This window comes from Vipera berus (assembly GCF_964194415.1).
Source record: "Vipera berus genome assembly, chromosome: 3".
In the NCBI taxonomy this organism is placed as follows: domain Eukaryota; kingdom Metazoa; phylum Chordata; class Lepidosauria; order Squamata; family Viperidae; genus Vipera; species Vipera berus.
In genome coordinates this window covers 118239221-118262394 of record NC_138204.1, presented here as the reverse complement: position 1 = coordinate 118262394, position 23174 = coordinate 118239221, and the positions used below count along the sequence as shown (strand labels likewise).

Here is a 23174-nt window from a genome sequence, read left to right as displayed (position 1 = left end):
CTTTGCCAACTGGGGGGGGGATTCAAGATTAAAATAAACTAACAGGTCCCATGGCTGAAAAAAGTTTGAAAATCCCTACTCCGTATGACACTCCTTCAGATTCTTATCTCCCTACAGTTTTTGATTCTCCAACTAAACATATTCAACTACTACAACTATTGTTCCTATATTTTTCTTTCCAGGCCTGTTACTCTCTGGACTCCTCGTTTGTCACTGTCCTTCCTAAAATACATTGCTCAGAACTGGCTGCATTAAGAGATGCAGAATAGAGAAGAATAGCGACTTCTCTTAATCTTGATACTACACTATTTATGCCACCTAGGATTGCATTTGATTTTTTATGCTTTGACAACCTAACAAAATGTTGGGAAAAAAATTATATAGCTTTGGCTTCTGCCTGCTCATCTATCCATCGGCAGCCTAATTCTCCAAAATCTGATATGCTGCAGAGAGGCTTGGAAAAGTAAATATGAAAATGGGCTGAATAGAAATTCAATCAGAAAAATGTTCCTCCTCTGCATCTGTCTAAGTTGTTTCTTCAAATGCTGCCAACTGCTCTATTTTCACCTATGTCTCCTGGACATTTGACCTTTAGTAGAGTATACATAGCTTTGCCCTGTGCTGCCAGGTGCAGACATAAGCAGACATAAGCACAAGCAGGGAGTACAGAAACACACAACATTTCTTTATACAGAAGAAAATACAGACCATGCGTTTTCCTGCCTTGCTGCATCACCTGTTGACTCATTCAGCTACCAAGACACCTCAGATTTTTCTTTTCATGCACTGTGGTGCCCACCATCCTGTATTCATATTTCTGATTCAACTCTGTTAAAATTTCATTGTGCTGGATTCTGCACAATTTTTCAGCTGATTAAGATCTTCCTGCCCTGTAAGGCAGGGGTGTCAAACTCAATTTCATTGAGGGCCACACCAGCATTGCGGTTGCCCTCAGGGGGCCGGGTGGGTGTGGCCTGAGTGGGCATGGCCTACTGGGTGGGCGTGGCTAAAGTGCATATGGCCTACTGGGTGGGCGTGGCTAGAGTGCGTATGGCCTACTGGGTGGGCGTGGCCAGCTCTACATCGTTCGCATCAAGGGTGCCTATGGGGGCCTGGGCAGGAGTGGGACAGATCTGAGGGTCTCTGGCAGGAAGAGGGTCTCTGGGCTAGGGCCAAGGCAGTGGGGGCCGTTCCCTCACTGTTTCCAAGATGGCTTCGTGGGCCGCATGAAACCACTTCACGGGCCGGATCTGGCCCCCGGGCCTTGTGTTTGACATGTCTGCTGTAAGGTATTTGCTTAATTGCTTCCAACCTTGAAAGCCAAAACTACATTAAGGTGCATTCTAGCCAGCACACTGTCTGAAGATGTTACATTTAGAAACAATTTTGTTGTGCCCAAGCTAATTTTCAACATTTTTGAAATTAAATAAATACCTTATTCATAGCCTTTAAAGAGCTGATTTTCTCCATATGTTCTGTATCATTTAATACAGTTTCCTCTTCGCTGAATGACATGTTGCAGTAAGGTAGCTGCTGATTAGCCTCAAACATATTCTGAAGAGATAAAGAGAATAAGAAAAATAGTATTTGCTGAGACATTCTTTACCTTTCATTGTTATATCATTTCACTAAAACTGCTTGGAAGAGGCAAAGTGCAGCATTTATACAAAGCTCCGTATTCTTTAAGCTGCTGAACTTGAGAAGATTTTTTTAAAGCATCATCTTTTTTTCTGGATCATGAAGCTGAAACATTCACCTTCTTTAATAAATAGCAGAGAAGGTGCTGCAATTATATGTTTGAAGGCATTTTTTGCAAATAATTTCAAAATATAAAGTATACACACCCCTAGACAGAGACATCTTTCACTAAGACATCTGCAATATATCTCCATAAGAGAGAAGTAAAATTAGTTTTTTAATGGAATGCAGCTTGTCTTCTAATATTTTAGCTACATCAGAATAGCTAAGTTTATAGATGAGACAGACATTCAGCTAAAACTCTGTTATATTGAACAGATTGGGGTACCATATAAAGGTGATGTATTTATCTGATTATTGATTCTTTGTATTTAGTATACTGTATATGTATTTTACTATTGTATTTTATCTGTTTTATCCTGGAAATAGACCCTTTATTTTACTTTTATTGTCTTTGATGTGCTCATAAGACTGTCTGTCTATCTACCTACCTACTTTTTCAACCACTTTTTAGCCTGTTTGACCCCCCTTTTCCATACATGATAAATTTAAGCAACTCAGCCTAGATATCAATATAGATAAAAAGTACCTGGTTCAAGTCCAGTAGATCTTTCTAACATTTTATGATTTTAAGCAAGACTATGTTATTAAATTCAGTACGATTTCTGAATGCATGCTTAAAATTGCGCATACATATTAAAATTATAGAAAGCAGCTTTGCTTTCACAAATTCTAAAATAATTGTAATTTCATGATTTTAATAGAATTCCTGAAGATATTGCAAGAAGATAATCTCCAGCAAAGCTCAATTCTGTGTGTGATGCTATCTCTGCATTTCCACCGTGCCATTAACTTAATTAATGTGAAAAAACTAGGATAAAACAAAATTGCTGAAATTTACAATTATCATTCAAAAACCAGCTGCTATACCATAGTTACAAGCATCCTTCTACTTTCTAAGGTAACGAGCCCTGGTGGCGCAATGCTTAGAATGGAGTATTGCAGGCTAACTCTGCCCACAATCTGTGGTTCACTCCTGACAGGCTCAAGGTTGACTCAGCCTTCCATCCATCCACGGTTGGTAAAATGAGGTCCCAGGTTGTTGGGGATAATATGCTGACACTGCAAACCACTCAGAGAATGCTCTAAACCACTATAAGTCTAAGTGCTACTGCTATTGCTAACTGAAATTAGCATTTGTTGCTATATAAATATAGATATGATCAGGGCTTTTTTTCTCATAGAACGCTCAGAATGGAGTTCCGGCACCTTTTTTGGATGGAACCTTGTAGGGTAGAGGCAAGGCAGGTTGTATGACATGTGTGAGTTCCGGCACCTTTTTCTTTTACAAAAAAAGCACTGGATATGATAGATATATAAGTATAAAGCCAGTTTGGTCTAACAGTTAAGACATCAGGTTAGAAACTAGAAACTGCTGAGTTCTAATTTCACCATAGGCATAAAAGCTAGCTGGGTGACTTTTGGCCAGTCACTCTCTCTCAGCCCAACTTGCTTCATATAGGTGGTTGCTGTTGAATGGAAAGTACTAGGAGGAAAGAGCATTATGTACGTTCACTGCCTTGAGTTGTATATAGAAATAATAGGCAGGATAAAAAAAACTAACAAAATGCAGTTAGAGGTACTATTTGTTAAGAATAGTCACATAACGTGTCAGTAAAATTTATAAAATTTTGTTAACGAAGTCAATGAAATTCATAATGCAGTCTCCTTACACATGATATCTAGCATGCCAGTGAGGACCATCTGAAGTGGTATGTTTTTATGGCAATTGCTATCAATTCCCTTTAAAAAAACTACAGAAGATATGCCATTTTTAATGTGAATATCCTAATCAGCTTATAGCTAGCACAAATCTGGACTAAAGATTAGACTAAAGACTAAAGACTCAACTCCACAAAGACTTTTAAAAAAGATAACTCTTATTTCACATGTAAGGCAGAAAATAACATTCATTTTAATCATTTGCAAAGCAAACATAACCAAAGGCTAAAAGAAAAGAAAAAAACTTCAGGCAAAAACAGCAGAAAATGAACATGCAATTTTCAGAATACAACAATAATGGGCGAAGAAAGCAAGTGGTAAACTGTAGTGGATGACGAAAGCAAGCAATAAACTATAGGTGGGTTACAAAAATATTGGATCTCAAGCCAAAAGTGAATCAAAAGTACAAGATGACAATATTCGAGAATTTGAAAGGCAGAATTGGAAGAAATAATCTTCTACCTTAGTTTGAAGTGGAACATAATCCATACATAAGTCTTCCCACAATTCCTGAAGATCGGACATCTCCAAGGGAAAAGCTAAGGCAAAGCCAGGTTGAGATTTCAGCACCACATCTGGGAAGCCAGAAGAAGAGTTTTTATCCAAGTTCTGGCAATGAGAACTTGATTTTACAGGAATAGGTAACTTGCTCCCTCTGGGACTCTGGACTGGCTTGCAGTCAAAAGCTTTCACCAAATTAAGGGCTACCTCTAACCTGTTGCCCTGAAGTGACAAGCTTTGGGCCCCACAATCATCTATACAGTTACACATCGCGCTTCTCTTTGCCTCTGTGTCCGTTTCCTCCTCTTTTGGATGTAATGCACCAGCGGTTGCATCCAACGACTCAAGGGACGATGCGGGAGTTTCCCCTTCCACGCTTTTTTCATCCAAAGGCGCCTTGTCGCTTAGCAAGTCAGTAATTCCTGGCTCACACATAAGTAAGTCTTCACTACAAACGTTGGCAGAACACCTGGACGATCCACAGGAGAGATTCCTTGCCACCTTTCGTGGGATTTTGCAAATTGCCTCATAGTCAGCATCAGTAACGCGGAGCACAGCGCAACCCCGACACCGCCTAGGACGGCTTTCTCCAGCGTGACACGCTTGTGGATCTCCAACTCGTTCCTCCGGCTCTGTCCAGGATTCAAACCCGGAATAAGCGAAGTCTTCCTGCAGGAGAGCAGAGTAGCGCAGATCCGGCAGGCTGGAGACGTCCGTCGTCTCGTCGGTGGGCTCGTCATTGTTCTTCCTGTATATTCCAGCGATGCACAGCTTGAGGCGGTCCTTTTCTAGCATCAGCTTCTGCAACCGCTCAATTGACAGCGCTTCGATGCGCGCAATGACCGTATCGAAGCGGTATATGCGCTCCAGCATAAAGGCACACTTGCTGCAGATGAACTCGTTTTTGCCATCTCGTGAGATCTCCTTGCCCAGAACATGCGAGAGCAAAACCTGCAAATTGAGTTTAGCTGCAGGGTGGAAGATCCAACGCCTCTGATTGCCACAAAGTTCCCGACCACAAATTCGACAGGATTCCCTCATTTCCCTCCAGCTTCCTCCTTCGCGGCCTCCTTTCTCTTTTCTCCCTCTCGCTTGCTATTTCTCAGCTGGGTTGGCTTTAGCTAACCGAAACATCACTAACTCGGATGGGAGGAGCCAAAAAAATCCCTTCCCCCGTAGATCTGCCTGGCTCAAAAATGCCCCTCCATTCAATCACACACACGTCTCCGCCCAAATCGCATAGCTGACCTACTGAGGACTTCAGGACCTTAAAGCGCCTCCTTCCAACAAGTTGGACCTGCTACTAAGTCTCCCCCCCCCACCATTTTCCCCAGGCTGCCGCAAGAGTGGGAAAGATTGATGCGATCCGCGAATCTTTTTTGATAGCGGTTCAGATTTCAAGATGGCGGCCGTGACAATGTCCGCCCACTTTTCGCGCAAAGATTCTTGGGGAATGTAGTTGGCCAGCCTGCCAAGCGAATAAATAATACATGCTCAAGATGCCACATCATCTACTCCCTTCTAGCTGGCTTCAAACCGCGTCCTTTTATGTAAAAACGCGAGGTTTCCCCGAGATGAATGCGTTGAAGGAATGCATTTAGCGTACTTTCGTATAGAAATTGCCTTACTGACTCTGAAACTATATTTGATTTGCTGATTAAAGACAAGCAAAGCTGTATAACCTCGTTTCAATTTAATTACTGTGTTGCATATGTAGAATAACTCCTGTCAATCCGAGATATTTGAATTAGAATATAATAGAACTGGAAGGGACCATGGAGTCCAGACCCCTGCTCAAGCAGGAGAACCTGTACCATTTCAGACAAGTGACTGTCTAGATGCTTCTTAAAAATCTCCAGTGATGGAGCGCCCCCGATTTCTGAAGGCAAAGTGTTCTACTGGTTAATTGTCCTCATTGTTAGGAAGTTTCTCCTTAATTCCAGGTTGCTTCTCTCTGATCAGTTTCCAACCATTGTTTCTTGTCCTGCCCTCTGGTGCTTTGGTGAATAACGTGACCCCCTCTTCTTTGTGGCAGCCCCTCAAATACTGGAATACTGCTATCATGTCACCCCTATTTCTTCTTTTTTATATAATATTTTATTAATTTTCCAATTTTACATTTAAGTATTTAAAAAGCAACGTATTGGCTAGGTTAATCAATAGTTCGATAACAAAATCTTTAGTACAAATCTCAAGTTACAACATCAAATATTTCCTCTCTTTTTCCTTTAACATTTACTGTCTCGTATTTAAGCTAATACAGTTCTTACTATATCAACTCAGTAAAAACATCATTATTACATTTATCAATAAATTTTTAGCTTATACGTATTTTAATTATTTTTTACATTCAATCTTCATAAACAATCCATATCCTGTTATTAATTTTTTCCCCAATTTTTAGTTTCCCATCAATATTCCAAATTAATCTTTGATATTTATAATTTTCAGGTTTTAGGTAGCCAAGATTTCCCTTATCTCAATTCATAACAGAATCTAATATCTAAAATACACATTTTATCTATTTAAATATAATATTGTTCTATTCCCTAAAAGTTATCTATTTCCCACCATATTAAATCATCTACTTAATAATACAATATCCCCTTTAATAAATCAAAACCATTGTATATATTACCTGGGTTAATCCATAAATCAAACATATTCATAATAATTTATTTTTTTCTTTTAGGTCTAATTTTTAAATATTAAACAGATAAAAATCCCTATTTTCAACTAATTTCCTAATATTTTAAATCTAATGACCAGAATTCCCCTTATCTCAACTTCTCCCTTTAACCCTCTAATTAATAATATGAAATCCCCTCTAATAAATTAAAATCCCAATTTTCTTCAGCCTTATTCTGGCTTTCTTCCTTTGCCAACTAGGCTCTTTTCCAATCTTCCGGTAGTTCCCTCTGGAGGAAGATGAATGGTTCAGGAACCATAAAGGAGACATGAAGACGAGTGAGGGTCTGGCTTGGAAGGGTTCCAAACTGTATGTGCCACTCAACCAAAGGATGAGGGTGTCATGACATAAAGCCAGGAGACCATTTTGAATTTGTGAAAACCCTCCACTTAGCCAGGAGGCAATTTTGGTAGCCTAAGATGAACAAAGACATAGAGAGCTATGTTGCTGGGTGCCCGACATGCGCTTCTATGAAAAGACTGCCAGGAAACTCTCCTGGACTGTTGCAGCCAGTGGCTAATCCCAGCAGCCCATGGGACAAGATAGCCATGGACTTCATTGTGGAACTGCCTGAGAGTTCTGGGAATACAGTAATCTGGACTGTTGTCAAAACAAGCGCATTTTGTGGCATTAGCTACAAAAAATCCATTCAGCCCGAACCTTGGCCAAGTTGTTCATGCAGCATATGTATATATATAGACTGCATGGAATCCCAAGGCACATCATCTCTCACCAGAGGGGGTGCAGTTTACCACAAAGTTCTGGTGAATGATGACAGATTAATATGAAAGTTTCATGATAAATATCCTGAGTGTCCAAGGGGATGATGTTTGATTGTTTGGATAATTGTACTTATTAATTCCCTATGTTTGGCTTTTTTTTGATGGGTCGGCATGTCAAGGTTGAATTGCTAAGATGCCTGCTAACTTCTACTGCTGTTCAATTTGCCATAGAAACAGTGGGGAGGGGTAGAAAGCTTGGGAAAGAAAAGGATTCTAAGAAGCCATCCATGGACTGTGAGAACCAAGGTCACAAAAGCAGGTTGTCTGATGGAGAAGTGGACTGTTCTCATAACAAATCAAGGAAGTATGATTGGGAAACATGAGCATTTGGTGGGTGGAGATTATGGAAAGCTATTGTTAACTAACCAGATTTAAGCATGGGAAAACTAGAGTTGGTTTTGCTTCTTCAGTACTGAGATGTATATTCAATAAAGTTTATCTTAATTTATGGCACCTCAGAGCTGTAAAGATTCCTTAATTTTGAATTCGTTAGACTGACGGTTGACAAGGACATTGAAGGGTATGTGGCAAGCTGCCCAGTATATGCCTCAGCCAAATGACAGCAAGGGACAACACCAGGGTCCTTCAAACAATAGCGGAGACCAGCACTCCATGGAAAGAAATCTCCGTGGACTTTATTGTAGAACTCTCTGAGAGCTCAGGAAATACGGTGATCTGGGTTGTAACAGACCTAATTCTCCAAACATGTACATTTTGTACCCTGACAAAAGATCTCATCTGCTCGTGCCTTGGCTAAACTTTTTGTTCAGCATGTTTATAGACTGCATAGGGCCCCTCAACAAATAATTTGTGATCGCAGAGTGCAATTCACCTCAGAGTTTTGGCAGGAGTTTCTGGGCCTTTAGGGGACTTCCCAGGGACTAAGCTCCACTCATCACCCCCAAACTAATGGGGGGTATGAATGGACCAATAGGGTTCTAGAGCAGTACCTCAGAAGTTGTGTAAACCAGGACTTTTCAACCTTTTCACCAATTGTACCATTTTTAGGATATGGCAATATTCGAGTACCACCAGTCGCCTAGCAAGGTGTCAAAAACTTGATGACAAAAAAAAGGAAAAAAGTGAAAGTACACGTAGTCCTTGACTTACAACAGTTCGCTTAGTGACTGTTTGAAGTTACAACGGTACTGAAAAAAATGACTTATGACCATTTTTCATACTTATGACCATTGCAGCATCCCCAGGGTCATGTGATTTACATTTGCATGCTTGGCAACTGATTCATATTTATGATGGTTACAGTGTCCCAGGATTATTCGATTCCCCTTTTGCAATCCTTTGACAAGCAAAGTCAATGGGGAAACCAGATTTATTTTACAACCATGTTACTAATTTAACAACTGCAGTGATTCACTTAACAAATGTGACAAGAAAGGTCATAAAATGGGACAAAACTCATTTAACAAATTTCTTACCCCTTCTCCTTTTATATCCTCTCCTCTCTCCTGCTTCCTCCTTTTATATCCTCTCCTTTCCTCTTCCTCCTCCTTTTTTTATATCATCTCCTCTCCCCCCACCTCGTCCTTTTATATCGGGTGTCAAACTTGATTTCATTGAGGGCTGCATCAGCATTGTGGTTACTGGGGGGGAGTGGGGTTGTGTGGCCAGCTCTACATCGCTCAGGTCGGGGGGAGACCTGTGGAGAAGATCCAAGGGTCTCCCTCCCTCCCTCCGTCCCATTCCCATCTCCTTCCTTCCTTCCTTCTCTTCTTCCTTTCTCCTTACAGCTTCTCTTACAAAAAGCCTTTTCTCTCTTTCTCATGCACACATCTCTCCAAAATCCTTCCCATTCCCATGCACACATTCCTCCAAATCCTTCCCAGTCTCACACACATGTTCCTCAAATATCCTCCCCATTCTCACATACACATTCCTCCAAATGAAATGAAATTAACCTTTATTGTCAAAGTACAACTATGTGTACATTGAGATTAGCTGAGCCTCCCTTTGTGCTCCCACCCCACAACACACAGTGACAACAAACCCTCCATCTTACTACACCATGTGAACCAACTACACCACACACCGGCCTCCCAAGTCAATTCTGCATAAAATTCACAAAAGCTATTTCTCATTCAAAAGCCTAACAGCCCATGGATAGAAGCTGTTTTTCAGCCTGTTGGTGCGGCTGGCTATACTCCTGTATCTCCTACCAGATGGTAGGAGAGTCAGGGCTTTTTTTCTCATAGAATGCTCAGAATGGAGTTCCGGCACCTTTTTTGGATGGAACCTTGTAGGGTAGGCAAGGCGGGTTGTATGACATGTATGAGTTCTGGCACCTTTTTCTTTTACAAAAAAAGCACTGAGGAGAGTAAAGAGATACCGTCCAGGGTGTGAGTCATCCCTGAGAATTTTCCTCACTCTTCCAAGGCAACGAGCCCTGGCGATGTCATCCAGTGGTGTCAGGGGACAGCCCACAATGTCTTGTGCTGTACTCACCACCCTCTGTAATACTTTCCTATCCGCCGCTGTCAAACCAGCATACCAAACCACAATACCTGCAGCTGCACGAGTTCTTTTGGGGGTCTCCCGATACTCCCATATTACACCTCTGCTCCGTGAGCTGCACTGGCTTCCAGTTACCTTCCGAGTGAAATTCAAGGTGCTGGTGATGACATACAAAGCCCTACATGGCATGGGTCCGGATTACCTACGGGAGCACCTACTGCCGGCGTCAACGTCCCTCCGTCCTGTACGTTCCCACAGAGAGGGCCTCCTCAGGGTACCACCGGTCAGAGAATGTCGGCTGGTGACCCCCAGGGGGAGAGCATTCTCGGTGGGTGCACCAATCCTTTGGAACCGCTTACCAGCTGAACTCCGGATGGCCCCCGACCTTCGCTCCTTCCGGCGTGATCTAAAAACTTATCTATTCGAACAAGCCGGCCTGGCCTGATGGATTTGGGTTTTAAAATTATTTATCTAATGTATTCTTATTTTATTGCCCTGTACACCGCCCTGAGTCCTCTAGGAGAAGGGCGGTATATAAATCAAATAAATAAATAAATAAATACCATATGAGAGGACGCTCTCTATAGTAGATCGGTAAAAGAGGGTCCTTTCTTCTTTCTCTCTCTCTGTCTCTCTCTCACTGCTTCTCTGACAAAAGCCTTTTCTCTTCTGCCTCTTTCTCTGGAGTCTTTTCTTCTCTCCCTCTCCCACCAAAACTGCCTCCTTTTATAGCCTCTCCTGTCTCCGCCCCTCCTCATCCTTTGTCTTCTGGGCGAACCAGAAGTGCCAATCCTGGGGACTTTGTCTCACCCCAAACATCCCTGCAGCTCCTGAGGACTCTCTCAGGGCAAGTCCTGTGCTGCACCGCATTGGCTCATCCCCTCTCCTGCTACACTTGGCTGGGCTGGGCTGGGCAGGGCTGTGTACCTCCTGCCAGGTGCCAATGTACCACCAGTGGTATGCATACCACCGGTTGAAAAGCCCTGGTGTAAACTACCAGCACAACAACTGGACTGAGCTCCTCCCATTTGCCGAAGTAGCATACAATAATTCCGTCCATAACAGCACAGGCTTCATCCCATTCAAAGTGGCCATGGGCCAAGGCTTTGCCTCAATACCTGAATTACCCATGACCGCCCCCTCTGTCACCTCTCTCAAAGACTAAGTGACCCGATTACAAAACATCTGGCCAGTGGCTAGAAAATCACTGAAAGAGGTGAGACACGTCTATAAAAAACAAGCAAAAATGCACAAAGCCTAAGGGCTTTAATGTAGGAGAGTGGGAGTATTTATCTACCAAGTACTTGCAATCCAGACAACTCTTGAAAATACTTGGACCCAGGTATGTTGAACCTTTTCACATTAAACGCCTGGTTAAACCAGTCACAGTAGAACTTGAACTCCCCAAATCACTCAGATGCATCCACCCAATCTTCCATTGCTGTCTGCTGAAACCTCAGGCACTTTTCCCACTGCACCCAATACCACTACCTTCACCTGACCTTCTCATGATCGAAGGTGAACAGCATTTTGAAGTCAAAAACATTCTGGATTCCAGCAAACAGCACAGGAAGATCCAGTACTTGGTGGCATGGACTTTCCCCCTTCCGAAATGGAGTGGATGGACCTCAAACAGGTTACAGCTGCCAAACTCCTCAAATGTTTTCACAATCAATACCCTGACAAACCAAATGATCTAACCCTGGTTTTCCTTGTTCTCTGTCTCTCTTTTTTTGCAGGACTAACATCCTTGCCAAGGGGGTTGTTGTCCTGGTGCCTTGCTGGGTTCTACTATCAAAGGGGAGTGTGTGGGGGGGAAGAGGTATTTGGGTCAATCCACACCTGTGTATCAATTGGTGGGAAAGGGGAGGGGGAAGTGATAATGGAAGAAAACCAGATCACCAAACCAGTTTGTACCAGGATCTTCAAGGCCATTTGCCCTGAAAATGGAATGTTACCAGTTTCACACCTCAGAGATTCTCAAAACATCATACCAGCATCACATTGACTGGCTAGGAGACTGGTCACAGGGGGGGAGGGATTGAGAGTCGGAAAGAATAGTTTTGTATTTTGCTCAGGAACACCAGATGCCACCTGACTTTACTGCAACCAGTTTCTTTCAGTAAAAGTTCATTTGCTTCAACTAAACGGAGTTGTGAGTCTTACTTTCCTGAGAGAGTAGTCTGGGGCAGGTCTGACATTTGTTTATAGCCACGACAGTAAATTATGCAATAGTATGGCTTGACTGAATCAATCAAAATAGTCAGTATTTTTCTTACCTCGTGTTGTGTCTGGATTTTTTCCCCCAGGTTCTCACAGACAACCTTATTCTTTGGTTGATGACAGATCTTGGCTTCATCTTTATTGCTCTGGTTCTCTGCTTCTGTCCTGAAATTCATAGTTTCAACTGATGGTCAAAGAATGAAAAATATGCTTTCTTTCTAATCTATAGTAAACCATAGTATTCTGCAAGTTTTGCCAAACAACATTGGTCCAACAACAACAAAGTCTGGCAAGTTTGGCTGTTCTAGGTTTCAGTGGAAATAAACTAGTTGTGAACTCTGAGTGATTGCATAGGATAAGTGGGGCATGGTTGGTGTGCATCATCCTCTCTTCTCTCTCCTGCATTATCTGTATACAAGGCTGCCTCTTCTTTGCCACTGCCATTGCCACTGTTCCACTACCCATATGCCACCATTCTGCCCACCCCATATCTTGCTATTTTGCCTCTGCTCAGTCATTGCCTCCATAGATATATCAGCCTATACAGTATATTTGTTCCTTATTGTGATTACAGTATTTCATGAGTAAAAAAATAGTCTCCCAGCATGGGCTACCCCAGTGAAAAGCTTGGCCTCAGATTGAGGCGAGGTAAGAATCAATAAGTCTTGCCAGAAAAATGACAGAAAGTGGCTGTGATTCACTCAACACTTTTTGGTACTGCTTATAACCTGTAACTCAAGCTAAAAAGGAGAAACAAGGACAAGAATTCTTATCCATTTCACCTTGACTCCCATATAACAGCAAGAGAATGGCATACTGGCAAGAAGAGTCCACCTATGGCAGCAGTCAGGAATATTCCAAATGGAACTGGAAGACAAAAAATGCCATCGCCCACCACTAAATTAATTTTAAAAAGTAAAAAAAAATGGACATGTGAAACTCACTATTAGTAGAAAGAGCCCCAAATGTGCAATGCATTCATTTGAACAGCTGTGAAAATCCAGCTCTTTCTCCAACGTAACCTGACTGGACTTTTTAATAAAGACTTTTATACTTTCTAAAGACTCTGTTCTACTTCTTGAGGAGTTGTAAACAGTGCCACAAGAGAAAAAAACATTGTTTGTCTGCTTATAGTGGAGCTATAAACAAACTACACGAAGAAAAACAAAGCCATAGGGAAGCAGTCTAACAACAACGTTACATGCAAACTGTGTGCAATGTTTATATTCCTACCTATGGAGGACTCAAATTACACTTAACAATAAGTGTGAACTAATTAGATTACAGAAAAAGTGAAAACTCTTCAGGCAAGTCAAAACACTGTTGAAAGGTTTGGATTTGTCCTTCAACCTCAGAGAAGGAGAGTGGCACGACGAGCGAAAAGAATGAAGTCATGAGGCGAAAAGAATGAAGTCATGAGGCAAACTGCTAGGAAAGGAAATGGTTTATTCCCAACAACAACCAGCATGTTCTTGGGGGCAGCTGGCAAACTGGATTGGTGAGTGTGTGGGTTTTTATATGTTTTGGGTATCACATAAATTTTACAAAACATAACGCAAAAGATAGGGTTTCCTTCTAGGTCAGTCCAAGGTTTTTTCACTAGGAAGATTAAAGACACCACTGGCTGAAAGATTCTGCTCCTGTGGCTTAGGAGAGGTGGAGACCATTGGACACATACTCCTTCGATGTTCCTTCTACAGAGCCATTCGGGAAAACCATATCCTCCCCATAATTGATAGGTATCCTGGTCGTTCTGAAAGTATTTATCTCCAGTGGCTGCTTAAGGACGAGCAGGCAGTGATGACGGTGCAGGTGGCTAGATTCTGTGCAGCAGCATTGGGGATTCACCAGAAACATAAATAAACATTTTAGATCTTTTTAATAATCTTTTATAATTAATTTTATTACATGTTTTTATCCAGCATTAGACTAGGAAGATTGGGATATTGCATGGAGATGTGCAGCTTTGGAGGAGCCCTTGCACCATATACGCTTTGATCAGTTTTCTTACAGATATTTTGTATTGTGGTATGCATGGGAGAGGCCCCGCTTTAAGCCATATTTTAACTTGGGTGGCCCCTTTCAGGAAATCTACTTTGGTGGAAACCCAGACCCATAAGGAGGGTGGCAGATCCTGTAAGTATGGGTGTAGTGGATTTTCTTTTGAAGGGAGGTGGGTAGCTAAGTAATGTGTACACCTGGTGGGGATATCTAGTGTAAGTCTGTCAAGAGTGATTGTGAAGGAGTGATCTAGGGATAAAGATCCTATTACTACTCATGTCATTTGTGGATTCCATGGTTATAATTTTCCTCCCATCCTGATGATGTTATTCCCTTGTCTCTGACACCATCAACCCTTTAAATGAGGGTTGTGTAATTAGGGAGGATGTTGCCCCAGTATCGCCTAGACCAGTGGTGACGAACCTTTTGGAGACCGAGTGCCCAAACTGCAACCCAAAACCCACTTATGTATCATCGGGTGCCGAGTGGGCGTGGCCCTTTGGCTGGGCGTGGCTGCGGTGGTAACGGCAGACTGGGTGGGACTAAAAAGTTCAATCAGTTCCAACTTTGCGAGATCTTTTTTTTCCCACGAGAAGTTGAAATTGATTGATTGAACGAACCTTTTTTTTTTTGCACACAGCAGTGAAGGCCTAAAGAGAAAAGGTTTTATAAAATCCAGCTGAAGGCCTAGGACTGGGGCGATGGTGCACGTGCCAACAGAGAGGGCTCTGCGTGCCACCTGTGGCATGCGTGCCATAGGTTCGCCACCAAGGGCCTAGACACTCATAGGCTTTCCCTCCTATTGTGAGGGTTATGAGGGCTTCACTTTCGGGGCCATTCCTTAGAGGGATAGTGAGGCCAGTGAAAGTTGCACTAAACTTCACTGGTCCCATGTCTAGTTATAATATTTCAAAATCATCCTCAAACTGCAAATGATGAGGTTGCCCTGGAGCCTCCTGAGTTCTATGTGGGATGGGAGACCCTTTGGAGAATGGGGCTTCTGGGGGGGTGGGAGGTAGTGATTTCAGCATCCTAAAAAATTTGTCCCTGTACTCATTCCTGAAATGTCCCTCTTTTTTCACCTTTAAAGCAATATTGACATCTTTTCCTAGGCCATTCTTCCTCTCCTGGCATTTTTTCTGGCAATCTGAAGACCAGTAATTAGAATCTCTCCTGTCATTTTACAGGGCTGCAAACCTTTTCGGGTTTTCCTTCCTTTCTGCCCTTCTTTTCCTATCTCTCTCTCTCTCTCTTTCTTTCTGCTTCCTTTCTCTCCTTGTCTTCGTCTTTTAACTTTTCCCTTCGGTTGAACACAAAATTGGCCATTCTGTGCAATTCTGATATTTCCGTGGTGGACCAGTTAGACACAATCCTATGAAAGTGACCTCTTATGTCACTGGCCGACTGCTGAGTGAAAGAGGCTAGGATTCCTGGCCCTCGGGCTTGCTCATGTCATGATGGGCATAAGCAACCCCTGCATCTAGGAGACGGACCCAGAAAGCATAGGGCGTCTCTCCCTGCCAATGTATTGAAATTCTGACCAGTTCAATGGTTTTCACCCAATTTCCTGTAGATCCTTCAGCAAGGCTCCAGCTTTAGTGCTTTTAATATTTTGTATTTGAAAGTACCATTTATCAGTCAAATTTGGTTGCCTGCTTCATCCCTGAACAAAATCCATTCTTTATGTAATTGGGACACATGTGTCTTTTCGTCCCTGCCTGGACCGGCAATGTCTTTTTGTCCCAGACTTCTAGCAATCTCTCTAGCAGAAATTCTGGCAGGACCCTTGAGCCTGAATTTCCCATAGCTCTTGGTACCATTTAGTTTGAGCACCTGCTTTATATGTCAAGATTCCCTTGCAGGACCTCCCACAATCTTTGGATTGACTCTTTTGCAGAGACTTTTGCATGGCAAGGCTCCTTTCCACCCCTTTCACACATCGAGCAACAAGGTTTGGGAGGACTCTAGTCTTTTATCAGAGTACAGCGATGAGGAAGGCAAGCAGGACCCCATGGTGAGTCAGCCCATTCCCCCTTTTGCCATTCCCACCAGACTGATAGTACCCAAAACAGGGGTTCATATGAATCTGACCGTGCAAATAGACTCGGGGTGCTCTCGGTGCTTACTTAATTTATCCATTGTACTGAAACTGGGCATCCGAGCCAAGCTATTGCCTCATCTCATTGGGTTTGAGCAGGCCAATGGGTCCCTCCTCGGAGGTCCCCCTGCCACACAGTTAACTGAACTTGTACATTTAGAAATGGGTCGGCATTGGAAAATCATCCATTTTGTGGTGGTTCCGAAGATGACTGAAGCAGTAATTTGGAGGCTAGCTTGGCAAATGGCATCCTCACATCTGGTGGGAGGAGGGAATGCACAAATGAAGACTGGGGACAGGACCTTTCCCACCTGATACTGATGATAAAACACTAAGCCAAGAAAACCACCACGAGCAGGATGAGAAAAGTCTAATTGGGCCCAGCAGGAGCAAGCCATCCAAATCTCCTCTCCATCACAGGGGGAAGCAAGAGTTCCACTGGAACGCCAGCCAGTGCTGGCACCTTATGACAGTGATGAGGAGGACAAAGATGATCTGATGGTAAGTCAAGCCATCCCACCCTTCGCTATTCTCACCAAAATTATAGTGCCAAAACCAGGGACCCAAACAGACTTAAAGGTTTTGATAGACTCAGGTTGCACCAGATGCCTAATCAACCTCCCCACAGTGCTTAAGCTGGGCATTCATGGTAAATTATTGCCTCTAGCCATGAAATTTGAACAGGCAGATGGGTCTCTTTTGGAGGTTCCCCTGCAATGCACCTAACCTAGCCGTTGCATCTAGAGATGTACTCTATGACACCCAATTGAACCTGGGGTAGTTTCAAGCTCAAGGTGATGTTGATTAACCAAGTGCTACCTGATCCCCTATACAAAGGAGTTTTAGTTTACCTCAACAATATCCTTATCTACACTGAGACCATGGAGGAGCATGTCAAATTAGTTTGCGAGGTTCTCAAGAAGCTGCTGAAAGCTAGTCTTTATGCTAAACTGTCTAAATGCGAATTTCACCAAACGTGCCTCAATTACCTGGGATACCAAATCTCTAGTGATGGAATAGAGATGGACCCTGCTAGAATGGCAGCCCCCATGGACCTGTAAGTAGCTTCAAAGTTTTTGGGGGTTCGCAACTCTTTATTGCCAGTTCATCCCCTCCTTTGCAAAAATAGCTATGCCAGTTATTGAACTATTGAAGACTGAAAAAGGAGGGAGGAAGCACCGATCTTGTCAGCCATTGCAATGGACTATGGAATGCCAGGCTGCTTTTGAACAATTGAAAAGACTGTACACAGAAGAACCAGTTCTTAAACACCCTGATCCTGAGGAACAATTCATCATCCAAGCCAATGCAAGTGATGTTGCAGTGGGCACTGTTCTCCTACAGAGCAATCTTAAGGGGGATCTACAACCCTGTGCCTATACCTCAAGGAAACCTTCGAACACGGAGAGGCAGTGAGCTGTTTGGGAGAAGGAAGCTTTTGCAGTAAGATGGGCGCTCCTAACTTGGTGCCATTTCCTGGAAAGGAGCAAAGTGCCTTTTGAAGTGTGGACTAATCATAAAAACCTAGAGGCATGTTTTGTGCCCACCAAAGTTGTCCCCTAAACAAATTTGGTGGGCACAGTATTTTAACCATTTTAATTTCACTCTCAAATACCTCCCGGGGGGTGGGAAGAGAGAACTTTCTGGTGGATATATTATTTAGAATACTCCAAAATCCAAGTCTCCAGGAAGAAATTATCAATTTCATCATTCGTCTACCACAGTCAGCTTCTCAAGTAACCACGAGGGATCAATCACAGGGGAAATCTGATGAGCCCGAGAGCCATCTAACACAAAAACTCAAAGAGGAATGAAGAACAGACCCCTGGTTCAGTGGCAATAGATCACTATTAACCTACTGGGATGGACTAACCTGGAAGAGATCTAAACTGTACCTTCTGATGTCCCTCAGAATTCAAGCCCTCCTAAAAACTTTACATTTGGTGCGGAGGCAGTTTTGGTGGCCAGGAATGAAAAAAGACATTGAAAGTTATGTAAAAGGATATGCCATCTGTATAGCCATGAAAAAATGCCCTGGTGAACCTCCTGATCTGTTGCAGAAGGTGGCAGATCCTTCCCAACCCTGGAAAGAGATAGCCATGGACTTTATTGTTGAGTTGCCTGAAAGTAGGGGAAGCACATTAATCTGGACTGCCATTGACCTTTGTTCAAAGCAAGCACATTTCATCGCTTGTTTGGGACTTCCATCTGCCCAGAAACTGGCAGGTTATTTTTAAAACACATCTATCGACTCCACGGACCCCCTGAAAAGGATTATATCATACAGGGGGTTTAATTTACTGCAAAATTCTGGAGGGAGTTTGTAAAATTGATTGGGTTCACCCTGGGACTTTCATCTGCTTATCATTCGAGTACGAATGGATTGGCTGAACTTGCAAATGCAACGGTGGAACAATACCTCAGATGCTATGTTAAGCACCAAAAGGGTAATTGGGCAGACCTCCTGCCTTTCACTGAAGTGGTATACAATAATACAGTTCACAGTAGCACTCGGCTTACTTCATTTAAGATAGCCACTGTTCGGGAGTTTGTTCCTATACACGAATATCTCCAGGAGCCTCCCACTTCGCAGACTCTAGATCGGTGGGTGACCTCTTTGCAAAATGTTTGGGCAAACATTAAAAAAAAGCTTTAGCCCAAATCACTAAGATGTACAGTACAAACCGATAAGAAGCAGTTTTCCCAGAAGCCATTTCATGTGGGGGAGAAGGTTTACCTCTCTACTAAATATTTAAGACTAAAATTACCAAGCACGAAATTGGGACCTAAGTTTCTCATTCCTTTCCTTATAGTCAGAATTATAACTCTTGTCACAGTTCAGTTAAAGCTCCCAAGGCTATTAGGGAAGGTCCACCCTGTTTTCCATTGCAGCTTGTTAAAACCAGTCACAGAGTCATCCTTGAGGCCAATCCCTAAGAAACCATCTGGTCCCGTTTTAGTAGAGGGGGAAACTCACCATGAGATAAAATGCATCATTGGCTCTAGATTATATAAAGGAAAATCACAATATTTGGTGCAATGGAAAGGTTACCCCTTGTCAGAAGCTACCTGAGTGAAACATACTGATGTGAAGGCAGACAGATTAATAGAAAAGTTCTACGACAGGCATCCTCAGAGGTCAAGGGGGGATTCCTAACCTGTACTTTTGTTTCCTTTGCAGGAATTGCTTTCTCCTTAGGACCCCTCCCCCCAGGACTCAATATAAGCATTCATAAGAGTGCGGCAAGCAAGTAAATGGACTCCCCAGCTAAAACGTTATCCCAGGTTTCCCAGACTCCATTTTCAAAAGAACAGTTCTCTCATTTTTCTAGAAGCCCAGACAGGAGGCAAAAATAAGCACCAACTATTATTTCCAATTATTTTGCTTTTTTGTGTTTATACCTAATGAACAATCAGTTATACAGTGATTTGCAGGCACGTGGGAAGAGAATATGGTCATATTCAGTACTTGAATCGGATGTAGAAGCAGACTAATAAACAATGGAGCTGTTTTTTAACAAGGAATCAAATACTCCATATAATCCCTGTTTTAATAGTATGAATACAGATAGTCTTCGACTTACAACCATTCATTTTATGACACTGAAAAAAGTTACTTATGACTGGTCCTCGCACTTTCTCATGGTCCTGTAATCAAAATTCAGGCACGTGAATATTTACAATGGTTGCAGTATCCTGGAGTCATGTGATTGTCATCTGCAACTTTCCCAGCCAGCTTCCAACAAGCAATGTCAATGGAGGAAACTGGATTTGCTTAACAACTGCATAATCCACTTAACTGCAGTGATTTAACAACCATAGTAAAAAAGGTCGTAAAATCAGCCATGATTCAATTAACAACTGCCTTGCTTAGCAATGGAAATTCTTCTCCCAGTTGTGGTCATAGGTTGAGGAGCAGTTGAAAGCAAAAGGCACCTCCATATAGGACACATTAGAATGCAAGTGAGATTATGGGCTTCCATTGCCTCCTTGCTGGCAGTGCCATTCAATGGCTGCCATACTCCTTGGCCTTGAGACTTTCAGTGCCCACAGAGGTGGAGGAGAGGCAGGATTTGATATTTTATAGAATACCTTTGGTGCTTCTTAATGTAGCATTTTACATTTGTGACTCATATTGATCAGGGCCCATGTCCATAAAATTTTAATCTACATGATATACTTTGCTTACCATGCTTTATCTAAACTTTGCTGCTTCTCCTGGAGCTCTTGCTTCAGGCTCTCCACTTCCACTTTTAGCTCAATGTTCTAAAAAAAGAACAGTGAAGAATCAACATAATCTACTGAACTGTAGTGTTGGATTTTCTGTTCTAGAAATTCAAATTCCGAAGTGAATTGCTTTTTATTTCAAACATACAGGTGCAACTTAATTTATGTTATTTACTGTGTAACCAAAAATATCTTTCCAATGATGTTCATTAAAGCATTGTAACAAACAGAGAGATGCTTCCTAAATGCAAACATTAATTTAGTGAAAAGTTACAGAAAGCCTTCCTTTGATTTTTTTGGCGAGATGGAAATAGATAATTCAAAAGTATATTGCAAAAACTACAAGTCAGTGTTTTCTGTTGTTCATGGTAGCCAATCAGAAACATTCAAACAAAAAAGGAAAAACAATATGCCCTAACAATCTTTGGTTGAAATGAGAAGCAGAAGTGTCATAAATTTTATGGATTTATTTTATTTTGTTTAAAATATGTATTTATTTTACTTATTTATGGACTTAATTTTAAACGTGGGATACAAATATTTTATGTAAAAATGCTAAGATATTTTTTTTCTTTTCATCAAATACTAGAGATACTGGTAGTTCCATAGGCACTATTTTCATTCTATGTCCACACTCCAGGATCTCACAAAACAAGTTGAATCTGACCTTGGATTCATCAAAAAGCTGAAAAAACAACTGGGGAATGATGCCTCCAGCAGGAGAGTTTAAAGCATATGCCCTAAATTGCTACAGTTCCCATAGGAAGACATTCCTCACACTCTCTCCACACAAAGTAAAATAATCTCAATCTCAAATCTTTATTTGGTCATAGACCAGAATTAGAATACAGAAATTGCAGTTCATTAGAATAAAACACGAAAGGAAGATTGAGTGTGCACGCATGTGTGTGTATTTTAAAATATCTAAGAGGGGTTAGATTCGGTCCTACCGTGGTGAAGTGCAGACTACTGAGCCATACTTGGTGTAGACAGAGAGATGGAGTCGAATTGATCTCATAATACCATTTTAAGATAAAACAAATTAGAATGGCTGGAGTATTTAATAAAAATAAAATAAAAATAGAAGAAATAATAACTTGTGGCATGAATTTGCATGAGGAGAAAAAGTAAAGTAAAGCTAATGTTCCTGGTCCAAATTTCCAGTAGATATTATGTGCATTTGCCTAGCAATTAGGAATGACAGAAGGAGGGAAGAAAGACTGTTACATGTACATATTCCTTCTGCCAGCTGAATGCATACAATAGTGCAGGGGTGGGTTTCAAATAATTTAACAACTGGTTCTCTGCCTCACTTTCCCTCCACTTTGGTCAGAATGAGATGCTTGGGGGGTCGGCTAGGGTGGGTGCAGGAGGTCCCAGTGGGGGGGAGGAGCTCCCAGTTGCGGACTTGCTGGAGGTCCCAGCTTGGGGGGGGGCAGAAGGGTAGGGTTGAGGGGAGCAGCAGGAGTCTTGGACTGGGGTAGGTGTAGGAGGGTGGGGGATCAGCAGGTGCCGGCTGAGGGAAGGTGAGGGGGTCTGGCTGGGGGGGCAGGAAGATTGGGATGCCTCCGTGAAGGAAAGCCCCCCCCCACTGGCCAAGCCTCTCATCCACACCGCAGTCATGTAGGAATGTATAGAAGGGGCAATCAGAGCCACCGCTGTCTCCCTTCCACAGTGCAGCCCCATCAGCCAGCCATGCAGGGAAGCAGGAGGAAGTGGAGGGGTGGCCGGGGGTCTGGAGTCACCTCGGCTGCCCTCTGGCTGCAGCTGGCCCTGCCCTAGCAGCCCAACGAGGCAGCAGATCTCATGCACTGGCTGCCCAGCCTCATGGGGCAGCAGCACCTGGGCAGGAGGAAGTAGCAGCGGCAATCCCTGCATCATCAGGCTGCACACACACACACACACACACACACACACGGCTCCTTGCCACAGCACAGCATCTTCCGGGGCGGTGGTGGGCCAGGGGCATGCGTGGGACGATGCAGAGCAGCAGTGGTGAGGGATGGGTGTGTGCCAGAGCCCGCCTTCCCCCACCGCCGCCTCCACCAGCGCGAGGATGGACGGCACAGCTTTGCTTCCAGAGCTGCTGCCGGCAGAGCCTGGTGATGTAGGGATCATTGCCACCACCTCCTCCTCCTGCCCAGCCCCGGCACCACTGCCCCATGAGGCTGGGCAGCCAGTATACAAGATCCGCTGCCTCATCAGGCTGCTGAGGTGGGGCCAGCTGTGGTCAGCGGGCAGCCGAGGTAGCTCCAGACCCCCAGCCACCCCTCCTGGTTCCCTGTATGGCCAGCTAGTTGAGGGGCTTAGAGCAGCAGCAGCAGCAGCAGCAGCCACCCCCATCAGAGCTGCTATTAATAAACATGGATAAATTCATCACACATTTGTTAGTGCAAAGGGAAAGTGATTCAGTAAAGGAACAGCCACTGAAGAAATTAAAACCGGTACTTTTTAAACTTTTTTCTACAGTTTGTAACATTTTATTAGATTATAAAATAAAATAAAAAAATACAAGAGCAAATAGTAGGATATAGTGGGGAGGAAAAAGGGGAGAAAAGTGAGGGGGAGAAGGGAAAAAGAACAGACTTCCTCTGTTGCAGTAGATGGAAGCATTAACATTGGACCTCAACGTTTTACTTTTCCATAATGTTATAAACTAGCCATTTCTATAACAACAAATTAATCTAATCAGTAAAACCCCAAA

General features: G+C 42.9%; 1 protein-coding gene across 5 annotated transcripts in view; it reads right to left on the bottom strand.

The window, feature by feature from the left end:
- Positions 1-23174, bottom strand: part of PDE4DIP (phosphodiesterase 4D interacting protein) — a 116115-nt gene that overhangs the window by 80313 nt on the left and 12628 nt on the right. For 2 of the 5 annotated variants that reach the window (XM_081323239.1, XM_081323240.1), the window contains exons 1-2: positions 3943-5260; positions 1435-1554 (exon numbers count right to left, since the gene is read on the bottom strand). In XM_081323239.1, the coding sequence (XP_081179365.1) occupies positions 1435-1554; positions 3943-5022 (1200 nt within the window). In that variant the 5' untranslated portion in view covers positions 5023-5260. Of the gene's footprint in view, positions 1-1434; positions 1555-3942; positions 5262-12200; positions 12310-20432; positions 20510-23174 lie in introns of those variants that run through there. The other 3 variants (XM_081323242.1, XM_081323243.1, XM_081323241.1) reach the window with 3 other exon arrangements.